At 41.7% G+C, this 15,108-nt stretch overlaps 1 protein-coding gene across 1 annotated transcript in view; it reads right to left on the minus strand.

Moving 5' to 3' along the window:
- LOC120560864 overlaps positions 1-15,108 on the minus strand; it is a 28,499-nt gene continuing 13,391 nt past the window's right edge. The window contains exons 5-9 of the mRNA XM_039803778.1: positions 10,064-10,157; positions 8,421-8,441; positions 7,363-8,117; positions 4,816-5,143; positions 1-2,657 (exon numbers count right to left, since the gene is read on the minus strand). Of these exons, the coding sequence (XP_039659712.1) occupies positions 1,963-2,657; positions 4,816-5,143; positions 7,363-8,117; positions 8,421-8,441; positions 10,064-10,157 (1,893 nt within the window). The 3' untranslated portion in view covers positions 1-1,962. The remainder of the gene's footprint in view (positions 2,658-4,815; positions 5,144-7,362; positions 8,118-8,420; positions 8,442-10,063; positions 10,158-15,108) is intronic.

Here is a 15,108-nt window from a genome sequence, read left to right on the forward strand (position 1 = left end):
TTTTATTTATAGGCCATATCGCCCAGTCCTAGCTCGAGGTCATGGTGCAAAGGACCCTAGGGTGAAATTAATAATTTCTAAGCTGAGGCCATGAAATGGATGGAGTCCTACTTAAATAACAGGAAACAGAGTGTACATATTGGTAATTCTTACTCTTCATACCTCAACTGTAATATTGGTGTACCCCAGGTGTCGGTACTGGGCCCTATCTTGTTTAGCCTGGACATTAACGACTTATCTTCAGTTTGTCCATATGTTAATATACAAATATATGCAGATGATAGTTCTTTATTTGCATATCAAAAACAAACAGCAGGCTGATGTCTTTATTGAAGGAGAAAAACGTATGGTTGTGTCTGATTTTAAATACCTTGGTATCATTTTAGACTCTAATTAAATTTTTAAAAAGCATGTTAAAAAGGTGGCTAAGACCATCAGATATAATCTGGCTAACTTTAGACACATAAGGCCATATCTAACCACAGAGGCAGCCAAACTTTTTATGCATGCCATGATCTTTTCCCACATATCATACTGTTTCACAGGCTGGTCCCAAGCAAACATGACAACTCTTAAATCAATAGAAACCCTTTATAAGCTAACTTTAAAAACACTAGATCAAAAACCTATCAGCTATCACCACTGCCATATCAGTACTAAATACAACCTATTTAATTTTGACAGTTTTTTACATTATCTAGATGCCTGCCTCATTTCCACCAGGGGAAACAGTGTTGTACAGTATAGACATAGTAAGTTTGGCCAAACAGTCTTCTCAGTACGGGCCTCAAATTATTGGAACTGCCTTCCTATTGAACTCAGAGAAAGCACCAGCTATCTGTCATTTAAAACCACACTCAAAAGATGGATTAAAAACAATCAAAACTGCAATCATCAATAGCTGGTTTACCTCATCCTAGGTACTGCCCTTCTTTGTATTTTACTTCTTTTTTGTCCCTCTCTCTTTTCTCTTCTTTCTTAATTTGCTTTCTATCTTTCTTGCATTCTTTTTTATTAATGTAATATGATGATGTGTTGACCTGCCAAGGGACTACAGATGAAAATTTGTTTTTTTTTGCTAACACTTTTTTGCTGGCACATTTACATTTTGAGTGTAAACTAAAAATGTCAATTGATGTGCATTGTCCCTTTTAAGTAAACAAAAACAATGAAATAAAAATCTCAGAGACAGAGAGAAAGTAAAGAGACGAAGCGACTGTGCTTAGTTGTTGCAGAAGACAGTCAGCTCCAGTGGTTGCGTTTTGTTTTCAACCTCATAAGTGTTTTAAAACGTTCTTGTGGCAGCGATAGAAGCAGTGATGTTTCCTCTTTACTGTACGGGACTCTCACACCCCCTCAAAACACAACGATAAGTGTGATCGGTTACATGATTGGCCACCGCAGCGTCACGTCAGGTTTCACCAAAAGTTGAATCCGTCTCAACTTTTTTGCGGGCCCCCAGCGCAGTCAGTGTGAGTGCACGCTCGGTCTGTTTTGAGGCTGTGTGAAATACAGCACAGGAAACATCACTGCCTCTTTCGCTGCCACAAGAAAGTTTTACAACACTTACGAGGGTGAAAAAAAAAAAACTAAACAAGCACTGAACTGCCCAGTAGATGTGTTACAGCTGACTGCTTCCTGCAACAAGCTCCAGCAAAAAACACAGTCCCTCCGTCTCTCCGTTCTTTTTCTCTTTCTCTGTAAAATGAAGCTGCCTTCAAGTATGCCAGGAAATGTCGAGATCTATAAACAATCTGACGGAAAAACAATAATGGTTAAATAAAAAGTCTACGTGTGCTACAATGGGGTGTTAAAGAACGCAACGTGACATCACGCAAATGCCATTTGAGTGACACTCCCACTGCTGCACAACCTTGCAGCGAATCAACGGATCTTTTCTCCTGGGTTGAACCTTACACCGTCTATGCATCAACCCCTGGTGTAATTAAAACCCAGCTGGCATTAACAGCCCAGTCCTAGCCCCCCACTAGCCTGTGGTCCGCAGCCTGTGGCAGATTGCTGGTGCGTCCTCAGGTTGCAGATCCAGGCGAACCTCTTCCCACACTTTTCACAGCTGAAAGGTTTCTCCCCGGTGTGAACTCTCTGATGCTTCTTCAGGTTCCCGGCCTCTGAGAAGCGTTTACCGCAGGTGTCACAGTGGAAAGGTTTCTCCCCCGTGTGGACTCTTTCATGGGCCTCCAGATTGGACAGACCAGAGAAAGCTTTACCACAGGCTCGGCATACGTAGCTCTTCCTGCGGCGCTCGCTGGGCACCATGCTGGCAGCCTGGCTTTTATTGTGGCGAGCCAAGAGGTTGGCTCGATGCTGCGCAGCAATTGCCACCTCAATGCTGGCCAACGCTGCTGTGGATCCCCTGACAGATCTGGAGCTCATAGTCCTACTGTTTGAGCTGATACCAGAGGTAGTTGTTTTATGACCACTGTGAGTGTGACTGACAGCAGCTGTGGTGGAGGACAGTGCTGTCTGTGCAGAGGGAATGCTGTGTTGTTGCTGAGAGACCCTGTTGCTATCAGGATGCTGCTGCAGCAGTTGAGCCTGTGCACTTCTGATCATGACTGGTTTTCTGCTCCATGAAGGCTGGGAGGCTGGAGCCTGCATCCTCAGAGGTATGGACACAGAAGGCTCTGCTGACAGGCCTGGGAGCAGAAATTACAAAGAAGTCAGCACACATTCATTACATCATTTTCTCTGAATGACTTAAAAATGACAATATGTCAGTATCTCCTAGCCTGACAAGCCAGACCCACATTATGATGTTGGGTCTGGGAACTCACCATTGGAGCGCAATCCGAGGGGCGGGATAAACGGTTGTCTTTCAAATTCCCTCTGCACGCAATAGGATAGCGCTACAACCAGGCAGAGCAACGAAGAAGGTAGCGGAGCTAGTTGATAGATTAAACTTTTGCCATATCCGGTCGGCAAAACTCTGAACTCCTTTTTTAAGAATGATTTCAGAGCCGTTCTTTGTTCTTTTCTCAAAGAAAAGCTTAACTCCAAGTCTTCCAGAAGACCGCTGTTCTCAGCAGCAGCAGCCATAAGCCCGCCCACCGACTCTATACACGATGTGATTGGCCTGACCAGAGTTTGGTTTTTCCAGCTCGCAAGCCAACGGAGAGTGCCTAGACCCCCCTGGCTGCAAATTAAATTTGCTGCCGCTAGGGTGCGTCTAGATTTCTAGGCTAAGTATCTCCTGCACTGAAGAGTGAAATATGTCATTTTAATTGGAATGCTGTGACTATTGTTTTGTTAGCCTTTAACAGATACAGTTCCCAAGTTGCTTTCACAGCACGTATGTGTCTTATAAAGAATCCACACAGGAAGGGTTTATTAAAACATTTTGATGTCCGTCACTGTTGCGTCTCACAGAACACACACGTTTCAAGTTTGGCAAATTACCGGCCAATTAGTATTCTGCCTGTTGTTTCTAAAATAGCCGAAAAATGGGTGGCTAAATTACTGATTCAACATCTCAATAAAAGCAATAATTCACTCCACCATATGCAATTTGGGTTCAGGGCCCATCACTCAAAAGAAAGAGCCAACTGTTTTTCCTGTTTTTGGAAAAGGTTAAAGCATACTTAGATAAGAGTTCTTATGTTGGTGCTGTCTTCCTAGACCTAAAGCGAGCTTTTGATACTGTTAATCACAAAGTTCTTTTATCTAAATTAACATATTTTAATTTCTCTGAGCAAGCTCTCAACTGGATAAAATCATACCTGTCCTGTAGAAAGCAATGTGTTCGTATTAATGACTCAAAGTCCCCACTGTGTGAATGTCCAGTAGGGGTCCCACAAGGCTCCATACTTGGTCCAATCCTGTTTACACTGTATATAAATGATCTGCCAGAGGCATGTAAAAATGTTGATGTCCAGATGTATGCAGATGATGCTGTTATCTTTTCACATGCTAAGAACTACCAAGAGATAGCATCCACACTTACATCTGCAATGGCTCACATTGATGACTGGCTCACTAAGTCATGTCTCTACCTAAACACCCAAAAAACTGTTGGCATTTACCAAACAAAACATAAAGGTGTCACTAATGTGTTCCTTAGAGGACAGGAGCTTGATATTGTTAATGAATTCAAGTATCTAGGAGTCATATATGACTGCACCCTAACATTTAAAAGTCATGTAAAAAAGGTGGCAAATAAAGTTAAATTCAATTTGCAGAATTTTAAACAAGTTAGGTTATTACTTGACACCAAAGCTGTCAAGATGTTCTTATATACTATGATTTTTTTTCACATATTGAGTATTGTTTTACTAACTGGTCATTAACTAGTATAACTACTCTTAAACGCATTGAATCTCTATTTAAGAAAGCCATAAACACTTTTGATAAAAAGGCATTGTCATATCACCATTGCAATATCTTAAAGACACATACATTTTTAATCTTTGAAAATTTACATAATCTTGTCATCATGTATTTTTGTTTTGTTTGTTTGTTTTGTCAATGTATAGGTCACCATTATGTGTACCTTTTAATGCATAGTGAATGAGTAATGTATGACTGCTGGCTGTCTCTATGTTAGTCCTATGTTACCTGCCTAGGGACTGCAGATGAAAAGTAGTTATTTTTAGTAATTCTAATAAATATGCATGGTCCCTATCAAATAAACCAATAAAATAAAAATAAAATGTATCATTCCACACAGACTTCATGGCTTTGTTGTTGTAACAGTTATCGGTGCCTGCCTGACATGATAATTTCTGCATAACCAAAAACAAGAAGCACAAAAACAGTGACACATTAAGCCTCTACCAAGGAAAGGAGACGATCTCTTACCTTGTGACACAGACGGCTGGATCTGAACAGAGGAGAAACTCTGCCCTTCAATAATAACATCATCCTGGTCATTCTCTGCTGGGTCATCAGTGGTAAAAGGACATGAAGGGCCACTGCCGGCCGCGTCACTATCAGGGGCCCAACGGGTGAAGAATGTCTCGAGTTCAAACAGAGAGTATTCAGAGCTGAGAGGATTGTTGTTGCTGGATCTCTGCTGCTGTTGTGTTTTTGGGTTGGCGGGTGTGTTGGTGTCTGGGACCCTCAGCTGGACTGCCATCATACTGCTGGGCTCTTGCGATATCACAGGCGTCGGCTGAGGTGCTGCAGACTGGGGGAGGAGGAAGAGCGGGGAGCTTTAGCAGAAGAGTAGTGCAGGTGTTATTGACTTAAATCTCATCAGGGTACAGGACTGGACGGACAATGGACATCTGAACAAATAGACATTTTAAGAAATGAGAAAATAGATAGCACCCTCTCTACCACTGTAGAGTGACACTACTCCATGAATTCATGCAACATTAACAGAAAAAGTGGAACGGACACATCTCAGTGCCTGAGTTGGAGCAAAAAAAGGTGCCAATAAATTCCTAATTCATCAGTTCCATGAGATGCTCATTGTATGCGTCTTTATATTGATAGCTATATCTTGCAGGGGTGACCCCTACTATTCAATCTAAGGAGCGATCGAATCGTCGCAGTGTCAGAAAATGTGGTTATGTAACATGGGACCATTCCATTCGGGCTATATGGGGGTGCTGATTGTCTGATTTAGCTAGAATTGCATGGTTTTTCCCAATAAATCATGATTTATAGGCTAGTTTTGGATAAATATCAGCCTATTTATAATACTGTTAATAACAATTACAAGTATGGTTCTCATGTGGACAAAGATCAGAGGTACTCCGTACTGCTAAGTACTGGCCCATTGCAGGCACTGGTCCATCATAAATAACTGCATGTGAAAATACCATGTAACATAATTGCATTAACATGTTGTACTGTATGCATTTACAGTCTGAAAACTAACGTTAGCTACCGGTCCCCTTTCCAACTCCCCAAGAATTGGAAAGCCTAGCTGGTGGTTAACATTACAACCCACTGAAGGTGCCAGTGCAGACAGTCCAAAATGTACTGTAATTCTGTAAAAAAAACACAGATGAGCTCCAGTAATTTGGTGAAATCTAACTCTACATGGAGGCATACGTAGAGACTGTTAAGGTAATCTGTACATATGGTTATTATGAATTAGAACAATGTACTGTATCAATGTAGATTTTATGAGAATATTGTGCCACAATTTCGTAATGTATGATTTATAATAAAAACACAAATTCCCATGTTGAGTTTTAATAAAGTTTTAATGAATTACATTGCAAACTGTGGACATTGAGCAGGATATTACAAAATTGTGACACAATACTGTAGAAAAAGCTAGTTACATTAACAGTATATGTTTATGCTACCTAACAGTCAAACTTTAAATTGACATTCCCCAAGAGAATTATTCTTGTAGATAAAACAAAGAAGTATGCATCAGAGGTCCTGTATTAAAACAAACTGAATGCATTTCCACTGGAAGAACATGATTACAATACGATAAAAAAATACAAACAGTATTACTAAGTGAACATTTCTCCAAGCAGTGTTTAACCTTACCACTCTGTCTTGCACTTGTCATAATGTGTTATTAGATATTCTGCTGATTTTATTTTACTTTAGAATGTGAACACACAGATCCACATTGTACTTTACAAACTCCATTGTCAAGTTCACCAAAAAACAGCAGATTTTTGAGAAAAAAAACTGGATGCGCAATACACAGAGTCATTTTGGGTCGGGCTCTGGCATGATTTGCGGTACCAGAGCGAAACTGGAGCAGGATGGAGCTGGAGATAAAGTGACGCGCCGACTTAAAAAAAAAACGCTCTGCACTCCAACCAAAAATCCTCTGCTCGTGCTCCCTGATCGCTTGCGCTCCGCTCACGTGCTCTGATAAATGTGATATTTCATTTTTTAAATAGTACTTTTTTTAATGGCTAAAATATGTTTTGCTGCTTACCCCATTCACAGCAGCATCTCCAAACTGCCAAAAACTTCGCCCCACACACACACACACACACACACACACACACACACACACACACACACACACATTTTTCCATACCGGCTCTGCTATTCACTAAAAGGGATTCACTACTCTTACTAGTCAACAGTAGGAAGCAGCATGGAGGCCAGTGAAATTGTCACGATGGTTTTATCTCTTTAGTCCCTCTTTCAAACTTGGTGCAGACTAATTTGATGTTCAAGCACTGTTTGGGGGTAGACGGCCGAAATCTGTGGCCCGGGATGACAGAAGTTACCGATGGAGCAGACGCTTATCACAGGTATCGCGCCAGAAATCGGCGGAAAATAAGTGCATCTACACATTTTTCCATTACTGCCGATTGGAGCTGTCCCGGGGAGTGAAGGCTGATTCCAAAGCAAGATGTTAAATGAGTTTTTTGGCCAGTGGTGAAGAGGTATGAGATGTCCCTGACTGCATGCCTACATTTGCGGGTGGTGTCTCTTTTGGTGTTTTTTCAGGTTGCTAGGGTCAGAGAACCTCTCGGGGCAGAGCGGGCACTGGTACGGCCTCTCACCGGTGTGGATGTTCCTGTGGATCTTCAGGTTCCAGAACTGGGAGAATTTTTTACCACAGATGCTGCAGCCGTACGGCCTCTCTCCTGTGTGAGTCCTAAGGTGGGATTCTAAATTTGCCGCTGAGCTGAACCCTTTACTGCAGAACTTACAGATGCAAACCCTCTTCTTGGGGATTTTCTGCTGCATATCAGCGCTGCCATGACTGCCCTGGCCTGCACTTTGTCCTGGGTCCAGGAACTGCTGGGCCCCCTGTATCTGACCTAAAACCTGGCTGGGGCTAGACTCCTCTGACAGATCGATAACAGGAGGCTGCTGCTGCTGAAAGGACACAGAGGTGTGGAAGCCTCCAGAGCTTTCGGCAGCCAACCCCCTTCCTGCTAAATTCTCAACAGCCAATCCCCTCCCAGAGCTGCCTGGATCTGCTCCAATGAGTGTGGTGGGCAGGTATGAGAGGGGGGTGCAGTGTGAGGACGGCCCTGGGAGGCTGTCGTCATGAAAATAACTACCCCCCCCGTTAGTCCACAGCGAAGAACACCCTTGGCTGACCTCTGAGAAGCCCCGCCCAGACTCCTGCAGGTCAGACAGACGATTGGTGGAGGTTTCTGGGATTTCATCAAATGGCAGAACTGCTCTACAGTCGTCGGTGCTCGACTCCACCAACCCTGGGTACAAAGAGAAAGACACCGGTCAGACTCTGCATCTACTGGACAGGATTCAATGCAGCATTCATTGCAAAGGTACAGCCGTTCCTATCCCAAGAAGACGCAGAAAAACTTGTCCATGCATTTATTTCATGTAGATTTAATTACTGTAATGCTCTCTTTACCAGATTTCCAAAAGAATCAATTGACAAATTACAATTAAAGGTGCCCTGCTATACAAACCTGTTTTTACTTGCATTTTTTTAAATATGTTAGGTCCATATGTGCTTGTGTTATGTTGTGAATGTGAAAATGAACTGCTACCTCCTCTGTCAGCTCTAGCCACTGAAAAGAAATAAGCAGAGAAATCAGGCCAATTACAAAAGCTTTTCAGTCTGACGTGGTGTTAACTGAGCTCATTACTATTCATGAGCTCGCCCAGTTGGGCTGGGTAAAGGATTCTGACAGCCAGGCTCTCATTGGCTAGCTGTTAGCCAATCAGATTCAAACAGCTTAGCTTTGCATAATATTAATGAGAACTGGCAGAAATCGAGCCAAGTCTTCCTGCAGGCTCCTTATACCACGCTAGAATGGCTTGAAACAAGGTAACCAAGGCATTTTTTCCACAAACAATGTTACAGAGTCCATGGTAGAACTTAGACAGACATTACCACAAAGTAATGAAATACGTGTGGCAGGGCACCTTTAATCCCAAACTCTGCTGCCAGGCTTTTAACTCAGACAACAAAGAGAGAGCATATTACCCCAGTTTTAGCTAACCTGCACTGGCTCCCAGTGTCTTTTTGGATTAATTTTAAAGTTTACTTGTTTATAAGGCTCTTAGTGGTTTGGAACCGGCCTGCATTACAACTTTTTTTGTCGTTTTATAATCCTTCACAGCTTCTCGGATCATCCGTTTTTCTTCATTTTTTTTAAATGCAAACTCACAAAAAACAAATCAGCAGCTTAAACTTTTTTAACTATGAACCAAAACTATGGAATCCCTACCCAAGGCTATCATGGTATGTGTCCATTGTCAGCGTCATTTCCACGCATCCCGTTCATTTCCACAGGAGCAGCCGTGCAATGCATTTTGGTAGCGTCGCAGGGGTTTTGAAGAAGCGGGGCGTCGAGTCGCCCTCTCCTCATTTGCATAAAGTTAAATCCAGGCAACTTTATGCAAATGAGGAGCGGCAGCTAGGCTCGATGCCCCTCAAAAGCTGGCGATTCTTTTTCAAACTGACCACAATCGATCTGAAAATGAAGACAGGTTCAGAAACTGCATAGCCTATTTCTTACTTAAAATGTTTTAAGAAACATGATTCATTAAACTATTTTCGTAAAATAGATCGTATTCCAAACGAGACGCCATTATGGTCTGTTTTGAAATCTGGAAAAACAGCCACACCGCGCGCGGGGGCCTTTTTTCCTTTGGGGGGGGCCCTTCGGTGTTTTTTTGGGGTTTTTTTTTGCTTGTCTGTGAGTGGTCAGTGAGGTGAAACAGATAACTGCTGGTGGCAAGCCCACTAGTGTGCAATGCTGGGAAGCGGGTAGCTCCCTGTCGTGAAAACAACGCCTATATGGACACGTACCATATGAGCTGTGGCTCAAGTGGTAAAGCGGTCGTCTACCAATCGGAAGGTCGGTGGTAGAACCACTGGCCCCTGTCTGCCCCTGGCAATAATTGCGCCCGATGCTGCGCCAGCGGTGTGTGAATGTTTATCTGATGAGAAGGTGGCACCTTGTATGGCAGCCTCAGCCACCAGTGTATTAATGTGTATGCGAATGGTATCTGTAGTGTGCAAAGCTCTTTGAGTATTCGTTAAGACTAGAAAAGTGGCCATGCTGGGTAAGAGACATCTATACAGGCGTATGTATTTTATATTGTACGGAGGGTCAGCAGATCCCACACGGTGATGTCAGAGAAGTGATCACTGCTTCAAATGAAAGGTGACGTGTCCACTCACCCTCTTGTATGCTGAGGCCTGTGTGGTTCTGAGTCCCCGTCACCGGCTCCACCTCCTCTACCTTCACCAGCACCACATCCGGCTCCTCCTCCTTCTGCACACGCACAATAAAGAGAAAATGTCTGATGTTACTGTTGCAGACACACAACATAAATGCACACCATACAGAATGTGCACAGCGCGAGTTGTATTGAAAAGAAGCAACTTCATTCAAAACTTGATAAAGGGGCTGCAGAGTGAGGTAATCATTTTTAGTGAGTTTGTCACTAGCGAAATAACTGCAAGCATTCTGCTCAAACCCATCATCAGTGTTAAAATGTAGGGGCCTTTGCTGTAATGACCTTTTTAACAATCTGTTTATTGACATTTTACATAACAAAACACATGAGCACTTCGACCACTCAAATCTACACTGAGGTACAGGTGATGGAAACAAAAATTCAAACAGAACAGCAAACAAGTCAAATGAAAGAAAGGGTAAAAAAAAAAACTCTCAGACATTTCATATGTATATATTCCAAAAATGATATGAGAAATTACAGCCTAACCAATTCAATTTAAGGTAATTTCATTGTTTACTAGTTTGAACTCACATTATCTACATTATAAGGTTTACATTAGTCAGTAACCAATCCTCCTCCTCCTCTGCTAGCCCCATCCAAAAAGTGCAACTGATTTTTTCAGCGTGCATATCATCATTTGTTCACTATAGACCAGGGGTCACCAACACGGTGCCCGCAGGCACCAGGTAGCTCCCAAGGACCACATGAGTAGCCCCCAGGCCTGTTCTAAAAATGAAAATTTAATATTTATAATATCTGTTTCCCACCTTGTTAAGTCATTGTTGATAATTATTGTGAGAAATCATTAACATGATCAGTGTCTTCACATAGATGAGTATCATTAATCATTAATAATCATATATAACTAAAGGCAAACTGAGCAAATTTGTTATTTCAGAAGAGTGTATCAAACTGGTAGCCCTTCGTATGACTCAATACCCAGGAAGTAGCTCTCAGTTTAGAAAAGGTTGGTGACCCCTGCTATAGACCTTTATCACAGCAGACATGTTGACTTGTCATAGTAGGAAAAGCTCAGCTGAGATTGATAACCTTAACGATGGCTGAATTCCATCAAGTGACCCAGTAAGATATTTCAGTGAGTCAGCATGCACAATACCAGGACCTCTCCTAAGTGGAATGCAGCCATCAGTAATGGTTTAATACCAGGGCCTCTCCTAAGTGGAATGCAGCCATCAGTAATGGTTTAATACCAGGGTCTCTCCTAAGTGGAATGCAGCCATCAGTAATGGTTTAATACCAGGGCCTCTCCTAAGTGGAATGCAGCCATCAGTAATGGTTTAATACCAGGGTCTCTCCTAAGTGGAATGCAGCCATCAGTAATGGTTTAATACCAGGGCCTCTCCTAAGTGGAATGCAGCCATCAGTAATGGTTTAATACCAGGACCTCTCCTAAGTGGAATGCAGCCATCAGTAATGGTTTAATACCAGGACCTCTCCTAAGTGGAATGCAGCCATCAGTAATGGTTTAATACCAGGGCCTCTCCTAAGTGGAATGCAGCCATCAGTAATGGTTTAATACCAGGGCCTCTCCTAAGTGGAATGCAGCCATCAGTAATGGTTTAATACCAGGGCCTCTCCTAAGTGGAATGCAGCCATCAGTAATGGTTTAATACCAGGGCCTCTCCTAAGTGGAATGCAGCCATCAGTAATGGTTTTGAACACACCTGTGCTTTTCCTACTAGGACATGTCAACATGTGTGCTGTGAAAAAGGTCTATTGGTGTACTTGTGATGTTTGGGGTATAGTCCTACAGTAAAATAAAGAAGAGCTGGGTTCATCAAAAAAAAACTTTTGAGAGTAGAGCTGGGCAATATATTGATATTATATCGATATCGTGATATGAGACTAGATATCGTCTTAGATTTTGGATATCGTAATATGGCATACGTGTTGTCTTTTCCTGGCTTTAAAGGCTGCATTACAGTAAAGTGGTGTACTTTTCGGAACTTACCAGACTGTTGTAACTGTTCTATTATTTTCCTTTACCCACTTAGTTATTATATCTACATTACTGATGATTATTTATCAAAAATCTCATCGTGTAAATATTTTGTGAAAGCACCAATAGTCAACACTACAATATCGTTGCGGTATCGATATCAAGGTATTTCGTCAAAAATATCGTGATATTTGATTTTCTCTTTATCGCCCAGACCTATTTGAGAGTAATGCCCATTAAGATAATTTAAGTCAAAATCTAGTCTTCAGATAATCACAGAGTAACATTTAGTGTGTGTGATGACAAGTGAAGGAATTTTCCATCACTGACTTGAACCTGCCTTAATGTATATTGGGAACACTAAAGGTTAATATCGGTCATTTATTTTTCTTCTTGTGTTGTCAAACAATGGGTTGCAACAAGTGTACTCTGTATAAGTGCAATGAGTTGAGAACAAAATGTGACAATCAGAAACGTTTAAACAAAGTATTTTAGCCCTTAAACCAGGGGTCACCAACCTTTTCTAAACTGAGAGCTACTTCCTGGGTATTGAGTCATACGAAGGGCTACCAGTTTGATACACTCTTCTGAAATAACAAATGTGCTCAGTTTGCCTTTAGTTATATATGATTATTAATGATTAATGATACTCATCTATGTGAAGACACTGATCATGTTAATGATTTCTCACAATAATTATCAACAATGACTTAACAAGGTGGGAAACAGATATTATAAATATTAAATTTTCATTTTTAGAAGAGGTCTGGGGGCTACTCATGTGGTCCTTGGGAGCTACCTGGTGCCCGTGGGCACCGTGTTGTTGACCCCTGCCTTAAACATTCACTTACCTACAATTTCTAAGTTATATATTTACAGTTTAAAATACACACTGCTGTGCTTTAAGATGTAGCCTACATATATTACTCATTAGTTGTTTTTTTTAAGATAATTTTTTTTAGGCATTGTAGGCCTTTATTTTCATAGGACAGCTGAAGACATGAAAGCAAAGGCCCGCAGGTCGGAGTCAAACCCGCAGCGTCGAGAAGTAAACCTCTATATATGTGCACCTGCTCTACCAGGTGAGCTACCCAGGTGCCCATTATTGTCAAATATTAATCCTATCCTGTAACATATATACTGTATGTATACATATATATATATATATATATTTTTTTTTTTCTTTCATTGTGTATTTCTTTGGCACTATTTCTATTGTTTAGAATTTGCAGAAACACCTGATTTGTATGTAGACGTTGTGGTTGGTCATTAATGCTTTTTATATACATATATATTTTAACCTACCTGTGCATTATAGTTCTATGTTCATTGACCTCAATGTAGTTGTGTGTATTTCTTCCTTAATTCTATCTTCCTGAATTTGTTCTTGAACTGTGTGCAGCAGTTTAAAACCGTTTAGTAAGAAAAAACTTCCTTATGTCCACTCCCTGCTGAATTACTGATCAATCTTTTTTTTTTATTGCAGCAATGCAAATCTGATAACATTCATTTGAGATTTCAAGTCATTCTTAAAAAAAAAAAAAAATTTAAAAAAAGGGCTGTACAATAATACTACGGGGTTCAAGAAGCATATTTTATTCAATGAATGAAATGTTACATACAAAATCTGAAATATATTTCAACTATAAAACACAAGAAACATGTTACATTTAGAATACCAATGCTCTCAAACATTTACTGGGAGTCCATGCAGTATTTTACCTGTAATTGTCAAAAATATGCAAAATATCCATTGGGTTTCCCCTATATTCAGTCTGCAGTGGCACACTGCTGTGAGTCCATGAATGAGACAACTGTCTGCAGGACAGTCTAGTGCGTTATCTAAGAGGCTGAATCAGTTAACAAGGTGAAGTGAACGTTGTCTGTAGCCTACTGGTTCCTCCGTAGTGGACGACATGAAAACATGCTGACGGATTCAGTGTTTTTGGCCGAGCTAAACCACAGAAGATCAGTTTCAACAGTTTGGTGCTGCCGTTTGCCCTCATTGTTCTCTGTGAAGTGATGTAATGTAGTATTTTCTTCTCTTTTTAAAAGATACTTTTTTGGTGGCATTTTAGAATGTATTTGATTGATTGAGCTTAGAAATGAAAGGGAAGAGAGAGGGGAAATGACTGCAGGGCTGGTTGGAATTGCACCTGCGGCCCCTGCAGTGAGGACTGAGCCTCTGAACATGAGGCGCACACTCTACAAGGTGAGGTACCCAGGCACCCATAACGTAGCATTTTATGTGAAGTGAGCACTGCGCCAGAATGAACTCCAACACAGGTAGCCTACTTATCATTTTTTCCAACCACTTGACCAATGAAAACAACAAAATGTGTAACACGTTTATTGAACAAACCACATTTTAAAATCTCCTTCATGTAGGGAAGGAGAACCAGTTGTTCCACCATGTTCAGTCAGTCCAGCCCTCACCTACTAGGGAGTGACCTTGTTCTATTTTACAAGTCCCACTACAGACATGTATGTAAAACTACTCTGTTATGATCAATATTTTGTTTAACATGGTTTACCCACGTAAAAAAGTAAAATAAAATTCTGAAGAGTGACGAAGCACATCTACTCTACTCCCCCACTGAGAAATTCTGGATCTGGCTTCGCCCCGCCCACCATGCTCGCGCTTCGTTGAGACTCGTCTGGCGACTACATTTTAGCTTTGATTGACCAGTGAAAGAGCAGCGCACATCTAGAGGACTAGAGACATTAGAGATCCAGCCTCACACCGGGTTCAGACAGGAGGCGACGGGATGGCTGTCTCGGCAACCTGCTTGCTGAGCTCGGCTAACTCGTGGTGCCCCACAACCTACGCCTGTGCACGGCCAGCTGCACGGCCAGCTGCACGGCCAGCTGCACATTGCACGGCCAGCTGCACGGCCAGCTGCACGGCCAGCCCGTTTGCCGAGCTCTGCGGTGACGGCTCCGCCATTTGTTAGACGATCAAGTCTTGATTCGTAAAGAGCCAAGATTTTGATTCACATTTCCAAAGTCTTCTTTAGAAAGAT

Source organism: Perca fluviatilis, chromosome 1 (assembly GCF_010015445.1).
Source record: "Perca fluviatilis chromosome 1, GENO_Pfluv_1.0, whole genome shotgun sequence".
NCBI lineage: Eukaryota > Metazoa > Chordata > Actinopteri > Perciformes > Percidae > Perca > Perca fluviatilis.